Source organism: Propithecus coquereli, unplaced genomic scaffold (assembly GCF_000956105.1).
Source record: "Propithecus coquereli isolate 6110/MARCELLA unplaced genomic scaffold, Pcoq_1.0 Scaffold32, whole genome shotgun sequence".
NCBI lineage: Eukaryota > Metazoa > Chordata > Mammalia > Primates > Indriidae > Propithecus > Propithecus coquereli.
In genome coordinates, this window is record NW_012148841.1 from 8,713,955 (window position 1) to 8,729,947 (window position 15,993).

General features: G+C 35.4%; 1 protein-coding gene across 6 annotated transcripts in view; it reads right to left on the reverse strand.

Annotated features, from left to right (window-relative positions):
- Positions 1 to 15,993, reverse strand: part of NRCAM (neuronal cell adhesion molecule) — an 80,531-nt gene that overhangs the window by 7,034 nt on the left and 57,504 nt on the right. For 5 of the 6 annotated variants that reach the window (XM_012650362.1, XM_012650359.1, XM_012650358.1 and 2 more), the window contains 2 exons: positions 6,241 to 6,372; positions 5,339 to 5,417 (listed from right to left, as the gene is read on the reverse strand). In XM_012650362.1, coding sequence (XP_012505816.1) covers positions 5,339 to 5,417; positions 6,241 to 6,372 — 211 coding nt within the window. Of the gene's footprint in view, positions 1 to 5,338; positions 5,418 to 6,240; positions 6,373 to 11,958; positions 12,112 to 13,380; positions 13,507 to 15,993 lie in introns of all 6 variants that reach the window. The other variant, XM_012650357.1, reaches the window with a different exon arrangement.

The following is a 15,993-nucleotide window of genomic DNA, read 5'->3' on the forward strand; positions in this document are numbered from 1 at the left end:
AAAAAAAAAAAAAAAAAAAAAAGTCCAGCAGGTTTTTATGTGCATCTTGGCAAGCTGATTCTAAGATATGTATGTAAATGAAAAGGGCCAAGAATATCTAAAATGCTCTTGAAGGCGAAAATCAAAGTTGGAGGACTTAATCAAGATTTATTAAAAGCTATATTATTAAAACAGTGTAGTTTTGGTACAGAGATAGACAAATTGATCAATGGAATGGAATATAAGGCCCTGTAACCAGTGGAAGATATTGTTGTTGGCTTTATTCTTACATCATATTTTTATGCTATCCTAACTAGAATAATTTTTAAATTCTTACTTTCCAATTGTTTGCTGGTACACAGAAATATAATTGAGTTTTTGTTAATTTTGTGTCAGGCAACATTATTAAACTCTCTAATATTTACCCATAGATTGATTTGGATTTTTACATACACAATTGTATCAGTTATGATGAATGATCAGCCAAGAAAGGGCTCTCTGGAAGCATCCATTCATTTCAGCTTAATGGCTGCGGTGGATGAGAGAGAATCCACAGCAACACAGGCTGTACTTGAAAGAACAGAAGGAAGGAATTGGGTGCTCTATCAACAAACAGAGTCTTTCCAAGAAAAGCTGCTCAAAGTTACCAAGATCTTTTTAAGACTAGTCTATAAGAAGTGGTGTAATGTAACACTGTACTCAATAATTAGAATGTAGCTAAATAAGAAAAAATCATCTAAGTCACAAGCACAGTGCCTGACACGTGGTTTGTGTCCAACAAGTATGAGTGTCCATCCCCCATCACACCTCGTCTCCCCATTCCAGGCCTCCACCTCAGAGTTTTTTTTTTTTTCTAAAAAATACCTTGTATAACATACACAGAGAACTTTCTGGATGTGATGAATGGTTACAAGTCTGTGTGAAGCACTGTATTAATGCTTGCCTTTTTCTAACTCAAAGATGAATTTTATAATGAAATAGCAAATAAATTGCTTTTGATATTGTGCTAAGGGAAATATCCCTGTCAAGTTTTTCTTTCTTTCTTTTCTTTTTTTCTTTTTGAGAAATAGGGTCTCACTCTGTCACCCAGGCTGGAGTACAGTGGCACAATCACAGCTCACTGCAACCTCGAACTCCTGGGCTCAAGTGATCCTCCTGCCTCAGCCTCCTGAGTAGCTATGACTACAGGTACACGCCGCCACGCCCAGCTAATTTTTTTAAAAAAATTCTTTGTAGAGACGAGGTCTAGCTATGTTGCCCAGGCTGGTCTCAAACTCCTGGCCACTGTGGCCTCCCAAAGTGGTGGGATTACAGGCATGAGCCACTATGGCTGGGTACATAGTCAAGTTTAAATGTGAAAGGGTAGTTCCCCAAATGAGAAGAATCAAAAAATTACAAAAGATGATTTAAAAGTCATTTATGTATTTAGCTACATAGTATACAGAGCTTTATAAAACAAGTACAAATTCATCCCCGCATTTTTACAAGAACTTTTAAGGACAGGATGTATTAGATGTTAATTCTTAGCTCAGAATGTCAAAGATTAAATGAATTTCAAAATAAGTTATAGTATATATAGCTACAAAATATATTCTTGAAACTTAAATTCATGAATAAAGATCATTGTGTGGTAAAAAGAAATGCTCACATGACAATATCAAAACTCAGTTCCCGCATTGCTTCCTCTGGAAAGACTCCCTGTGCCACCCTCCTTCTACGCTGCCCGCTTGGCTTCGGCTTCCTGCTCCTGCTCCCTTGGCACCTTAGTTTTGTCGCTTTCATAGCACTTTTCACACTCTGGTCAATTATTCTTTTACTTCTCTGCATCCCTCACTAAACTGTAAACTCCCAATGTGGGACCAAACTCTTACTGGTTTTAATATTCCCAAGGCCTAGCATACAGTAGGCACTCAATAAATACTGGTTGAATGAATTCATTGTGAAATAACAATAGAGGAGACAGTGGGAATTTTAGAAATTCTTCTTTGTTAAAAAAATTTCATTCCCTCTTAATTTTATGATAGTAGACAAAGCACTGGAATATATTCTTTCCTTTCTCTTGCTCTAAGAATGAAATTTTAGGGAATTTAATTTCTTTTTCCAACAGCACTTGGTTCAGAGTTGTACACACCCATTAAATGCTTATGGAGTAAAATTCAGCAACAGCAGATAATTCAATCATAATTCTGTCTGATTTTCCTGTAGTTACCACCTTTCCATGGCCAAACCATGTTGCAGTTTTATTGGCATTCATGACCCAGACATTCTTTCTGACCCACTCTCTAAAAGTCTGTCATTACTCTATTCACAACCCAGTTCATGTTTGTGAGCAGAATAAATCTAAAGTATATAACACATCTTGGCATCGTTCAAGCCTTATGAGCACACGTTAGCATGCTTGCCACAAGGCTGTGTTCACATGAATGACAAGATTTCTATGGCAAGAGACACTAATTATGCAGTCAGTTATGAGTTCAATTACCATGGGTGTATGGTTTATGATCTAGGTTCATTCTGGTTTTAAGAAGAATGGATCTAAAGAATAAAAAAATACTTACACTGTTGGTTGCATTGTTTCTCTGATTTTTCTATATGCTAGTAAGGATGCAGATCCTACTGTCTGTATAATTAAAGAAACAAACAAACAAAGCTGCAGGCTTCCACCAGAGGGTAACTGCTTGGGGCTGGGTATTGGAGTAAGGCACAGGGTTATAGCACATGGAAAAAAATCATTTTGGGCCACCACTGACGTTCCATCCCTCTTTGCACTATGAAATATCATCTGGCTCAGAGCCAACCGTGTAGAAATAGTTTCATCCTTAGGTGGAGAATGAGTAAATCATAAATGAAATTAATTTACATTTAGGCAATAGTCCTAATTTTGTGTGTGTCTATGTGTGATCAGCATAATAATTTATTTTTTGGAATGAAAGAGAGTAAGAATTAATAAATAACACAGAGCTCAAAACTTCCAGAAGGTACAAAGCAGAGATAGAACCCTGGTGATTTAGGGAAGAGAATGACACTTAATTGTATTATTAAAAATAAAGATTCTGTGATAAACAGTTGGAACTGTTCTAAGATAATAAAGTTTTTCTGATTTCTTTAACTAGGAAAGAAACCAAAGGGAAAACAATTCTGAGGCAGTGTCAGAAAAATCACAGGACAGAGCTACATGTGTAAGAAAAGGTTATTGGGAATTTGGGGAAGTGATTTTGTTTGTGAGATTGTCCTTATAAATCAAAAAAATCACATCACTGAGTAGTGTTTTGAGTTAACACACCCCTCAGAACCTTATTTCTCTTGGTACCTACTAGACTGATGTCATTACTTGTGTGGCAAGTGTTTTTGTCTTCACACCAATTAGATTTGCACTCAATAGACCGACATGAAATCTTTCTTTCCTAAGAAGCTCAAGGCCTAAGCTAAAGACAGCCATTTGAAAATGCTTCACAAACACAGCACAGATGAATTAACGCCGAGACAAAGAAATAAAGTGAAATAGATGTAAATACAGTAATTGTGAGGCCAGTAACCAAGTACTTGCTATGTACTGCTCTGCGAATAAAATCATATTAAAAGTTGTTAGTAGATACCTCATAGAAAAGCTGAGTTGAAAGTAAAACTAACAGTCTCTTGATTCCAAGCTAGTTCATAAAACTCAATCTTGATTTTAATCAAGTTTTAATGGAGTAGGTAGCATAGTTACCTGGAGAAAGTCACATGACTTTGGGTCATGGTTTTACATTGCTATAAAAGAAAGTTGGTATTCGAGACCCATGCGGTGAGCAGTACATTGCCAGATTCACTTAAGCATGGTAATGTAGAATAGGAATCCATCACCATGTGGAGAATGTGTGAGTATAATGGTTTATTTTCAATTCATGCAAATATATATATTTTTTCAGGCTATATTAAAGATTTAGCTTTCTCACAAATAAATAAGGAAGTGGCATGCATATCGTGTATAGAATTATAGCCACAAGAACTCTAAAAATAAGAAGTTATTTAGTAATTGTCAGCTCATCCTTTTTATGGGAGAAACGTGTGGAAGAGTGAATTAAATCAGTGAGGATTTCTACTTATCCAGTGTAAGATATGGCTGTCCTGGGCTATGGGCACCTGTAGGCTGCTCTACTGTGTTATGAAAACCTTCTGGGTAGACTGGGTGTAGGTACTGCATGAGGTTTTCATATCCTTTCAGCCCCAGAGCCAGTATTTGATATCAAGACAACCCTAATAGGTATTTTTCTGTATCACGGGATACAGAAATTCTGAGAATTTTTGGAAACCATATTTATCTCTTTTGAAGAGAAGATCAGAATATAAAAGCTTAGGTGCTGAGATGATAAAGGCAAAATGCTTGTATCTGCATGGAAACTGGTATGAAACCAGTTTTGATGAAAATATATGGTTTTTCTAAATCAGTTCTATATTTATCATCCTTGGTGTTATTTGCCATTAAAATATGATATTTCATGGTATTGACATGATATTGACATGCAAAAATAAAAAAAATGAACTCTAGAGATAGGTAAAACTTAACACAAAAATGTCACCTGGAAATCACAATAGTGAAATATTTCATTTCACCTTAAAAGCCTTTTCTTCTTGAAAAAAAAGTCTCAAGATGGGTTCAGTGCATACTGAAAATATATTTTATATAAGCAAGAGACTTATAAAAAGAAAAAAACAAGTTACAAAGGCATTTTATGAATAAAAGTAACACCTAGGCAAGAATATCTTTGTTTAAAGAGGAGATTTTTAAAAATTTAGCCCATAGGTCATGTTGAAGTTTTTCCTTAATGTTAGAGTCAAGCCAAGAGGTGAATGAACACACTGCGTAGAGAGCTATGATATTTCTTAATAATTAACAGCTTCGAAAACAATCTAGTCATTTCATGACTAATGGGCAGGGATATAGGTATTGTTTAAGAAAAACTAGCTTCATGTCTGAGATTAAAAAGTCTGCTAACACTGGTTATAAAAATATATTTAGAAAATGACATGTACAGTTTCCTTTACAATGCAGCTTTTGTAGGGTCTTTATTGTTTTAATTCTCACTGTAACACACTGGCTTTGCTAGGTTGACCCATACAGCACGGGCCTCTGGAAAACATGATAGAGTGGAAGACACTCCACCTCTAAATCTATGACTGGAATGGAAATTTATTTTTTAATGAAAAGTGAAAATGTTTAACCATGAGGGACGTGTAGATATTTAGACATGGAAGCGCTTCTACACTTATACTTGAAGAGAAGTGCCAGGCAGAGCACTTGCTGGCAAGTCCTCCTACTCTGGGAAGAGTGTTTGTGTGGGCAGAGGACATGAAGAGCAAGTGAGACACAGTGGCTCACCTGTATTCTCCAAAAGTTCCATCGTCTTCCTTCATAGGCTGGATCTCAGGATCGGCACGGGCATCTTCCTTTTCTTTAACTAAAAGTTTCAAAATGACATTATTAGCCATCAATCCCGTGCTTCCTTGTTCAAAGTTTATTTAAGAGCACACTCTTTGAGATAGACAGCAGTGAGAAATAATGCACAAGTAGATGCTGTATAACCACATCTATTATGTGGCCATGCATATGTTTTGAGGATTTAGTCATTTTGAGGCAACCTAATAGAATGAACATTGAACATGTAAAATGGACTACTTTAGTTTCTAATTCACCTGATGAAGGAATAATCTTTAAGTTTCTAAGATTTATCCCCTACTTTACTAATCTATTTATTTGCCATATTAATGGTTTTAAATTGTTTTTGTAAGTCTATTTTTTTTTGCAGGTTTTTTTCTTATAACTGAAGGGAAAATGGTCAGGTAAAGAAAATATAAATTCACTGGACCCACTAAATTGAGGAAACTATTACCCTTACAGGGAAAGCAATATCCCTATACACATCCAATGTCAAGACTTGGTTCATACATTACTTTTGGAAAACTTCATGCACCTTCCTCCCACCCTCTCCTTGCCAATTGGTTTTAGGTGCTACTTCAGCATCCATAACTTATGTGAAGCTTAAAGAAGTAGCCCAATGTCTTCAGAGAACAGATTGATTTACTCCTCCAAATGCCTTATGATCCTTGACAATGTTTAAGTTGCCATTATATAAAAAAGGATCAAAAATTGAACAGAAAGCCCAAATTTATGTCTCTGGGAAGATATACTATTGCAATCTACATGATTGCCTTCACGATTTCTTTTTAGTTTAATGGGTAATTATGCAGCATTATCAAGCAACTTTAATCTTTCTTTCTTACCTGGATATTTACCACCCTTGTTTCTTCTGATAAAGCAAACAATCAGCAAAATCAAGATAAGGAGAGCAACGGCACACATGAGACCGATGAACCAGCCCTGAGTTGCAATGTCCACCTGCCGGCTTGCCATGGCTGGAAAACAAATCAATGGTGTTGGTGGCAATGGATTAAGGGGAAAATGGGAACTGCTGTAGTTTCTTGTAGTAAAAATTGCCACATTATATGAGCTTTTACATATTTTACATGTGGCCCCAAATTGGAATCTGTCAGTTATTAATCAGGAATTATATAAATACTCAGCTTTGAAAAATCTTCATAAGTTAAAAAAGTTCAAAGAGAGAAATCTAAATTCTTTAACATTAAATGCTAACAAATCCTGCTGAACATCATGTTTACAGTTATTTTTACTGTATATTCGCAATAGAAACATATTCCCAACCGAATTTAAAAATTTAGTTTCTAGGATAAATTGTACATTAAGTATAATGATAGGAATATAAAACTGCGCTTTGAACAGAACAGAATGTATACATCTGATGAAGTGTTTTCCCTTCAAAGGATCCACTTCTAGAGGCTAAAATGTCATTGCAAGGCTGCTGCCATTTTCAAAATGTTTTAGAAATCTGTTAAAAGAGAAAATCCATACAAGAAAAACAGCCTTATTATTTTATATAACATCCCTATTTGCACCCAAAATATTAGATTTGTTTTTCATTTCATTTACAAGAGTGAGTTCTGAATGGAAATTTCTGAAACCAAACCCACCTTCAAAGGATCAACATTTGTTATTACCAGGGGTCCATTCAAAAGACTTGGAAAGACATCTTGATCAGTGGAGTCATTATTAGACGAAGTGACCAGTTTGAAGAGAAAATACTCATTCACATGTATACGTATTCTTTCAGTTTTCATCTTTTCAGTTTGAGTAAATAAATGTGAAGCCCCTTATCCAACCAGTCATAATATGCAAAACCTAAACAGAATAATTAACATTTCTGGTCTTCCTTAAAAGTGTCAATCATATGGGACAAAGTGCAGCATCAATGGCTATTCAGACATGCCCATGCGGATTTGCTTAAATTGGTAGAAATCCTTTTAAAAAGGCCTTTACTTTTTCTCTTTTGACCATAATCAAGGTAAAAGATTTTCTTCTTTTGATTCCACAGGTATGCCTATATCACTCTTTTAATTTGACGGGATTTCTTCTGAATACATTTCACATGGTTGGGTTAGGCGTGTGTGATCTCTGGATGCAGAAATAAGCACAGCTACACCTATGCCAGGTTCTGCTATATGATGAAAAACCAGCATCTCATTGCCTCTTTTTCTCCACACAAAGTATAGGGAGAAAAAGGAAATGCTTAAAATCAAGTGTGAAGAGGAATGTAAAATGTATGGAAGTATGTGGAAGAAATAAAACAAGATGTGGAAATACATTATCTGGACTACAAATCAAAGGCCAGTAGCCTTTCTCTGACAGTACCTTGTACCTCATTAGGTAAGGAGGTTTTGAGCTGTTGTCGTAACCACATACAAGTGAAGCACCAGTAAAGGCAGTTCCCCCTTTCCGTACACATACCACAGTCATCGTGATGGTGATGAAGATGAAGACAATGGTGATAACAATGACAGCTAACATTCCTGGACCCTTACTATATGCTAAGCACTGTGCTGAGGACATAATCTCATTTAATCTTTACAACAATCCTCTGAGCTAGGCATTAGGAATAAACCCCAGCCCAGAGAGGGTAAAGAACTTATCCAAAAGTTGGAGTTTGACTTGTGTCTGTCTGACTCCAGAAAACGTGCTACTGGCCATTATGTTCACCTGCTGTAATGCATTCCTGAAAACATGTCCAGACATCAAATCTCCAAAAGTCTGAACAAAGACTAAAATGCTATAGGGACGTTTCATTCTGAGACAGGTAAAAATGTTTGAAAAGTCCATCACTACATACTCTTTGGCAATATATTTCTGTCAATTCACACATGGTCTTTGTGTGCTTTTTCTTCAAAACTGAACCAAAAACCAAGTGGCATAAGTCTCTCGAACATTTTTGGCTGAAGTTAAACAGTCCTTGTTTTTAGTATGCTTACTGATTTACAGCCTTACGTAAATAGTTTTGGCATTTACCTTTTTCATATAATTAAATGCAACTGACAAGGGAAAAATAAGATGCTCAGGTACTAGCACAGACATTGCCCCACAAAGGTGCTGACTGCCAAAACTGAACTGCCAGCTGGCAGCTTGCTGCTATGCAACCATGCAAAACCTGTTTATGTTTCTTTGTCAGTAAACAAACACCCGCATTGACTTTAGATTTTTGCCTCTATGTCTAAAGAAAAAAAGTATCAAATATCTCACTGCCCCATTATCTAAGATTAAGCAGGCACAATATAGTAATAGGTGCATGTGTGCATGTGCGTGCACACACACACTCAGACACATGCAAGTGCACCAGAAGTTGATTAAAACAAATCGTGCAAGTGGAAATAACAACTTCTAGTGACTTTCAATCCATGCAAGAAAAGATCTAGATCCCAGAATGACTACAAGAGGCTTCAAGCCTTCTCAGAATACTTTAAAATCATCTTAATTAGAACATACATATTGAAGTCACAACATACATATTGAAGTCACAACTGTGATTTTGCATAACACACATAAACACATAGAGACACAGACACACAGAATGAAACTTAGGGAGCTTTTCCTTCTAGAATCTGAGTTTCAATGGATGGGTATTAGGAGAGTAAATGAGGATTTTCACTTTATCTGAATTTTGTACAATAAAATTATATTCATGTATTACTTGAATAATCCATAAAATGATAAATTAAACACACATATAAAGGATATGAAAATAGAAAGTAAGGCAGAGGAATAAAATTTTCCTTGTTTTCTAGTTAGTTTTAACAACAGTCTTCTGCTTTCACGTGCGTGTTGTGTCATGGATAACCTGTGCTCTGTGGTAGGAGGTCTCTGAGGAAAATGCTGAGTACTTAGCATCATAGAATAAACGTGGAAGACACAAGGTGAGAGAAATGGTTATTCTATACTATTTACGAAGAATCCACTATGTATAAACATGTCCTGCTCAGTTAAAATAGTTAGAAAAGTTTAGGAAGGGAAAAAAAAGACCTCGGCCAAAGTTTGGAGACAGTTGACAAAAAAGCTATTGGCCCCAGAAAAAACAAATCTGCTTTCAATCCTTTATGATATGAGAGGAGAGACTCGGTAACTGAGGGACAGAAGTGAGAAAGGAAGAAGAGGAGGTGAGTGGTGTTAATGAGAGGTCATCCCTGGAGGGTCATACCGGGTGGGGTGGCATTAATGAGAGGTCATACCTGGTCATACCAGGTAGGTTGGTGTTAATGAGAGGTGATACCAGGTAGGGTGGTTAATGAGAGGTGATACCAGGTAGGGTGGTTAATGAGAGGTCATACCAGGTAGGGTGGTTAATAAGAGGTCATATCAGGTAGGGTGGTTAATGAGAGGTCATGCCAGGAGTACGGGGAGAAGCACAGTATCAGGACGTTGCCTATAGTCTTGATTTTTCAGTTTGTACCATAGGAAAAAATTAAGAAATACACTTTAAAAATCCAGACTATAAAAGGCAGAGACAGTATCATGTTAGGAAGATTCATGAAACAAGTGTAAATGAAAGTTGAGTCTAGGTTCCTGAAATTAGCAGAACCGAGAGAGAAGCAGCTCATGAATGCAAGGTTGAAAAATTAGCCAAATAGTGTGTGTGCTTTCATGTGAAGTACTGACATTCTTACACCTCAGAACCTAGCATGGAGGGGAGGAACAAGAGCAGTAGAAGATAATGCCTCCACACTGAAGTTAATCCGGCAGCCCTAAAGGACGAAGCATTGTGAACTAGGAGAAAGGAGTTGGACTAACAGTAAGTCAAGGCATTCTAGAATGCTGACAGCATTTGCTCTTAGAGGTAATATGTTAACTAAGGTCCCAAGGACTCAATCAATATGTATTCTATTTAATGGTTACATTTATATGTAAAAAGTGACTGTAACTGGTTGTCTCTCTGTCACTGGCAAACAAGAATGCCCACCTACCATCTTGAACTATCTGGAAGTTGCTGCCGGAATTGTAGGCAATTTACACCACTGGGTAAAAAACAATTCTCTAAAGGAGCTGTCTTTTGTCCTGTAAAAGGACAAAAAAATGCTACAACTTGATTTTGAGGGTGAATCTAACTCACCTGCAAGTTGGGGTCCAGAATCACCATTCCGATGTGACAAGTGCTAACTGAAGCGGTGATTTCCGAGACAGCCTGTTCTACTTGGTGTGTGGGCCTTTGTGACCTTGTATGGTGGATGTGCTGAGGGATTCTCTTCTGGTGTCTGAAGGCTGAGCTTCTAATCCCCGCTCTACCATGTTCTAGCTAGGTGGCTTGGGCAGGTATTCCACCTCTCTGAGTATTAACATGAGGCGTAAGTGGGTAATAACAGTGCCTGCTTCATAGAATTGTTGTAAGGACTGAATGAGAAAACCATTTGCCTGATACAGAGTAGAGCTGACTAAATGCTAGTACTATTGTTCTCATTCTAGCTCTAGATGAACAGAATTATCTACTTGAGCTCTTAGCATTTTGAAATTAAAATAGCAAAATCAATAACAACAAGTAAAAATCTTGTAAACTGTGAATTAGATATTTCCCTTTTACATTTAATAGAGTGGTTTCCTAGAACTATGTACATAAATGGATGTGAAATACAAGGAACAGAGTAATAGGAGAAATATTTTTTCTTAAAACATTATGATTTTCACAAATGAATATTTTAAAAATGTAGTTTAGTAAGTTATTGAGTATTACATTTGGTTTCTTTTTTTAAAATCACATGTGAGTATATATTTTCTAAATTATAAGAAATCTAAAAATCATAATGCTTTCTTAGTGAAAGACACAAAAAAATACATTTTGTCTACGGGTTCTCCAGGATATGCAACATTCCCTCAAGAATGCATGAAGTGACCAAACACAACATGGGTGTATGAACCACAAAGTGAACACATAACACAAACCCTTGTTTAAATTTAAGTAAGCAGGGATTGTTTTCCATCTTGTGAGCAAATATGAATGTTCTTGCATTTTACGTAAACATTTTTCTTTAGAAACTTTACTTTTTACTTGTGTATTTTGATAATGTTCACATAAATAAATATATACAGGCAAATTTGTGTGATAAAAAATGTAATATGTGAATTGTACAGTTTCTTGTTTCATACAAATTTAATAATATTCATACCAGTTGTCTAAGCAAATTGCAGGGTTCTGCTGGGTTGTAGTCCATTTTGACATAAAGAATTGTGACTTTCTTATAACTGATTTCAACTTCAAAAGCATTTCAAAAATTTCAGTTTAACTCAGAGAAAGTTTATACATGTGATATGAAGAATTGAATTATCTAAATAATATAAGTTAAAAATCATATTTAATTCTGTTTTTGTAAAGGTTTTTTTTGGCAATAATGTGGTTAGAAGATGATTTGCTAAATTCTGTAATTCGTTTGATAGAAAGAGCCAAAGACAATTAAAAACCAAAACTCCTAACCCAACAGGGCCCTGTAGAAACAGGGCCATTATCATGGCCCTACCCACCACACAGCTCCACCAGACCCCGTCTCCCGCTGGAGTGCCTGGTGGCTTCCACCTCTGAGCCTGAGCCAGAACTGGCGCGGTGTGTGCCTCACCTGGGCCTGTCTCAAACACATCCTCTGAACTCACAAAACCAGAGTCCCCCTCAGCACCAACTCGAACTTTGTATGCTGTTCCTGGCATTAGACCCTTTAACCCAAAGAAGCTCCGAGAACCATTTACAATTTCTTTTCTCCATTCTTCTTTGCCTATGGAAATTTTGCAAAAACAACAAATTTGAATATTTTAAGGGACTGGAAGTCACTTAATGCTTCAAGAAAGGAAAATGCTTTATAAGCTAACGACAAAATCTAGGATGCTTAGGTTTACCATTTTAGATTATTATAAATGTAGTCATGACAAATGGATCAATTAAAACAAAATATCTTCAAAGAAAAATTGATTGGATATCTGGACTACATATTAATTGTATATACTTTCACTGTATTCTTCTTTTTAATACAAAGGAAGCTTCTTTATCTGCACCTTGCCTTAGGAACTGTTGAGTTTCTCTAAAGCTGTTTAGAGAACTGTGACATATTAAATAGCTTAAGTTAACTATGGGAGGAATTGTTTTTTAAGATTCACAAGATGAATCTTTTGGTAAACTTAAATGCCTTCTAATTTAAACAATTTATAGATTCAACCTTTCCCAAGTATTGGTTTTTCTAAAGGGATAGTTATTTCTAAAAATATCTATTTGCATGATAAAAGCCTAAATATCAAGTTGGACTCTGTTCAACATTTTGTCACAAATATTTATTGGCCACCCAGTTTATATAATGTAGAGCATACTTCATTAAGGATGGGGCACTGGGGTTTCATAAGCTGCTGAAAATGAAAGCTGCCCCATCTCCCAGTAGGCATGACCAGGAATTACGTAGAGTGCCTGATGTGGGTATACAAGGGCTGTCTGGAAAGTATCCAGCCATTGCTAACATAACAAGAACAGTTACATGGCTGGATACTTTCCGGACACCCCTCACGTATCAAACAATGCAACATGATGGATGTGCCCCCAAAGTTTTAATTTTCTGCAATTTATTATAAAATTTTCTTGGGTTAGTTTGGGCAAAATGAATACTTTCAAGTCAGTTTGATTTCTGCTACTTCAAGATCCAATTTGAAAAAAATTTTTCTTTTTTCCTATTTGTAGGTACCAATATAATAATTCATTACTACTATTGTTTATATATCAAGGGCATAGAACCAGTTTTATGCATCATGATATGAAAATGACATATGTAATGGAACTTATGCCCCTTGTTATTAATAATACAAAAAAAGGGATTCCTAGTTATATATATCAAACATGTAATAGAATGATGGTTCACCATAATTTTTTTAGATAACTCATTCATTTAACTGGATCAAGTTATTTAGCAAGGTGATGATCCATATTAAATCCTTAAAAATGTTCATAATCTCTTGAAATGTATCCCCCAAATTAAAAATCCGGTAATGAAATTGTTTCTTACTGCCTGCTACACCATATTCAACATAAAAGTTCACATGCTCTGGTCCCTCATACTCCCAACTGATATTGGCATAGGTCTCAGCAGCTGCGGCAGTAAGATTGCTGATCCTGGGACTTACTGCTTGAACTAAACATACAATAGAAAAATAAAACAAACAAACAATCATATTGCAGCACCATACACACGAATATAAAATAGGTTTAAATACTCTGAAATTGTGCAAATAAAATTAAATTAGAACTTACTGTTAAAATTTAGGGTTCACTCATACTTTCATTACAGAAATGTTTTTCATTTATTGAATATAGCATTAGGAAATAAATAATCAGAAATAACGATGTATAATATTAAAATTTATGAGTTCTATTATAGGGGTTCTGAACAGTGTAAACTGTTGTCCCAGGAAACATCACAGTTTTCATTTACTGATGTATTAATATGATGGAGAGGTGTAGAAGTCATCATGGAATATCAGAGACTTCAAGGTAAAACCCAGTACTATGTGGCTACTTTTCAATTCTATTTGCCATCTCAGTGCAGGTCTTTAAAGAATTGGTGTTGGTAGGAGAAACAATGCTCCTTAGAATAGTGGCCTTTGATCTGTTTTGAGTCATAGACTTCATTGAAAATCTGACTCTGGGGAGCTCAGGGACCTCAGGTGAGGAACCCCTACTTTGGAGAATGTTGGATGGTTAGAGTATACTGGAAGAGAAGCCGCAAAAGGATAGTGCCAGGTATGCTCTATCAGAAGTTAAGAAAGAAGAAATAAAAGGAGTAAGAACTATGTCATTTAACATACCCCAGAGAGCAAGACAATCTTACCTGTTAAGTGCTTGCTACATAGCATTTTCTGAAAAATCATAATGCAACCTAAATAGCTTCTTAAAAACCCAAATTATGGATACTAGATGATGCTATATGCTTGATACTAAGTAAAGACAACATCTAAAGTCATTAAAAATGTTATTTGAATATTTGAGGCTGACAATTCTATCAGCCCCACCTCAATAGCTTAAACTAAAAATGACATATTTAGAGATGTATTAACTTTGGTGGTTAAAAAAAAAATAAGGTCAATTTATTATCCCAGAGAAAATGTACTAGGATAGTAAATCAGAAAGCATCAATGGGTTTACTCAGACTATAAAATTAAATTCTAAAATAAGTTACATAATTTAGAAGCTAAATACCTCTGCTGGAATAAATGTAATGAAATAGTATTTCTTAGGATCAAAAAAAGAGAGAAATATATTAAAGAAGTTAAATAATGCTCTTGCTCTCTGAAATATAATTCAACACCATGTGTATTTTGTGTCTCTCTGTGCTAAGCACAGGGAAACAGCAGAGAACAAAACTGATTATTGAATTATGCAGTCTTTCTGTGAACCCAATTAATTTTAGTTTTCTGAGATTTTCTTCTTAAGGATTATAGGAATATGATCAGTCAAGAGAGACAGTAAATATGCACATGTGTATAAAACATCAGTGGCAAAGAACTGAGGCAAAACATTAATTTTCTTTAAAAATTTTGGAATCATGGAACTGAGAAATTTAGTCTTGGAATAATTATGGAAGATGTTCAAGGCAGAACCATAACAAAATACTTCTAACAGAAGAGCATTTAGCTTCTTTTTTTTTTTTCCAGTGGTTTCTGTGGATGTTCCCTTCTTTCCCTTGAGTTTCTTCTCTAAACTGTTTTTGCTATTTTTATTTTTGTTTCCAGCTTTATTGAAATCAGTATCTCTAAGAGGTATCTGCTCTCCCATGTTCATTGCAGCATTATTCACGATAGCCAAGATATGGAAACAATCTATTAATAAATGTCCATTGACAGATGACTGGATAAAGAAATTATGGTGTGTGTGTATACATATATACACACAATGGAATATTATTCAGTCTGAAAAGAAGGAAATCCTGCCATTTGCAACAGCATGGATGAAACTGGAGGACATTATGCTAAGTGAAATAAGCTAGACACAGAAAGGCAAATATTGCATGATCTCACTTATATGTGGAGTCTAAAAAAGTCATACTTAAAAGAGTATACAATAGTAGTTGACAAAGACTTGGTGGGGGTGTGGGGGAGGTTTTGGGGAAATGGGGAGATACTGGTCAGAGGGTACAAATTTTCACTTATAAGACGAATAAGTTCTAGAGATCTAAGGTACAGCACAGTATCATCAACTATTAATAAAGTATTATATAGTTTATTTTTCTAAAAAGTATATCTCAAGTGTTCCCATCACAAAAAAAATGGTAACAGGGAGGTGATGAATATGTTAATTACCTTGACTTTGGTAATCAATTTACGATGTATATGTGTATGGAAACATTACATTGTTCACCTTAAATATACACAATTTTTATTTATTAACTATACCTCAAAATATGAATTAAAAAGTATTGATTATAGGGGTAAATGATATAATTGATATGACTAAGACCCTGAATTTCAATTTTATTGAATTTTATTTCACTTAAATATGATTTTACACTTAATTTAATTGTTACTTTTAATTTAATGTGGCCAGTGACTACAGTATGGGATGGCACAGGTATTGAGTATTTTTAAGAATGCAAGATTTTGTCTCATCGTTTATGTACAGAAAG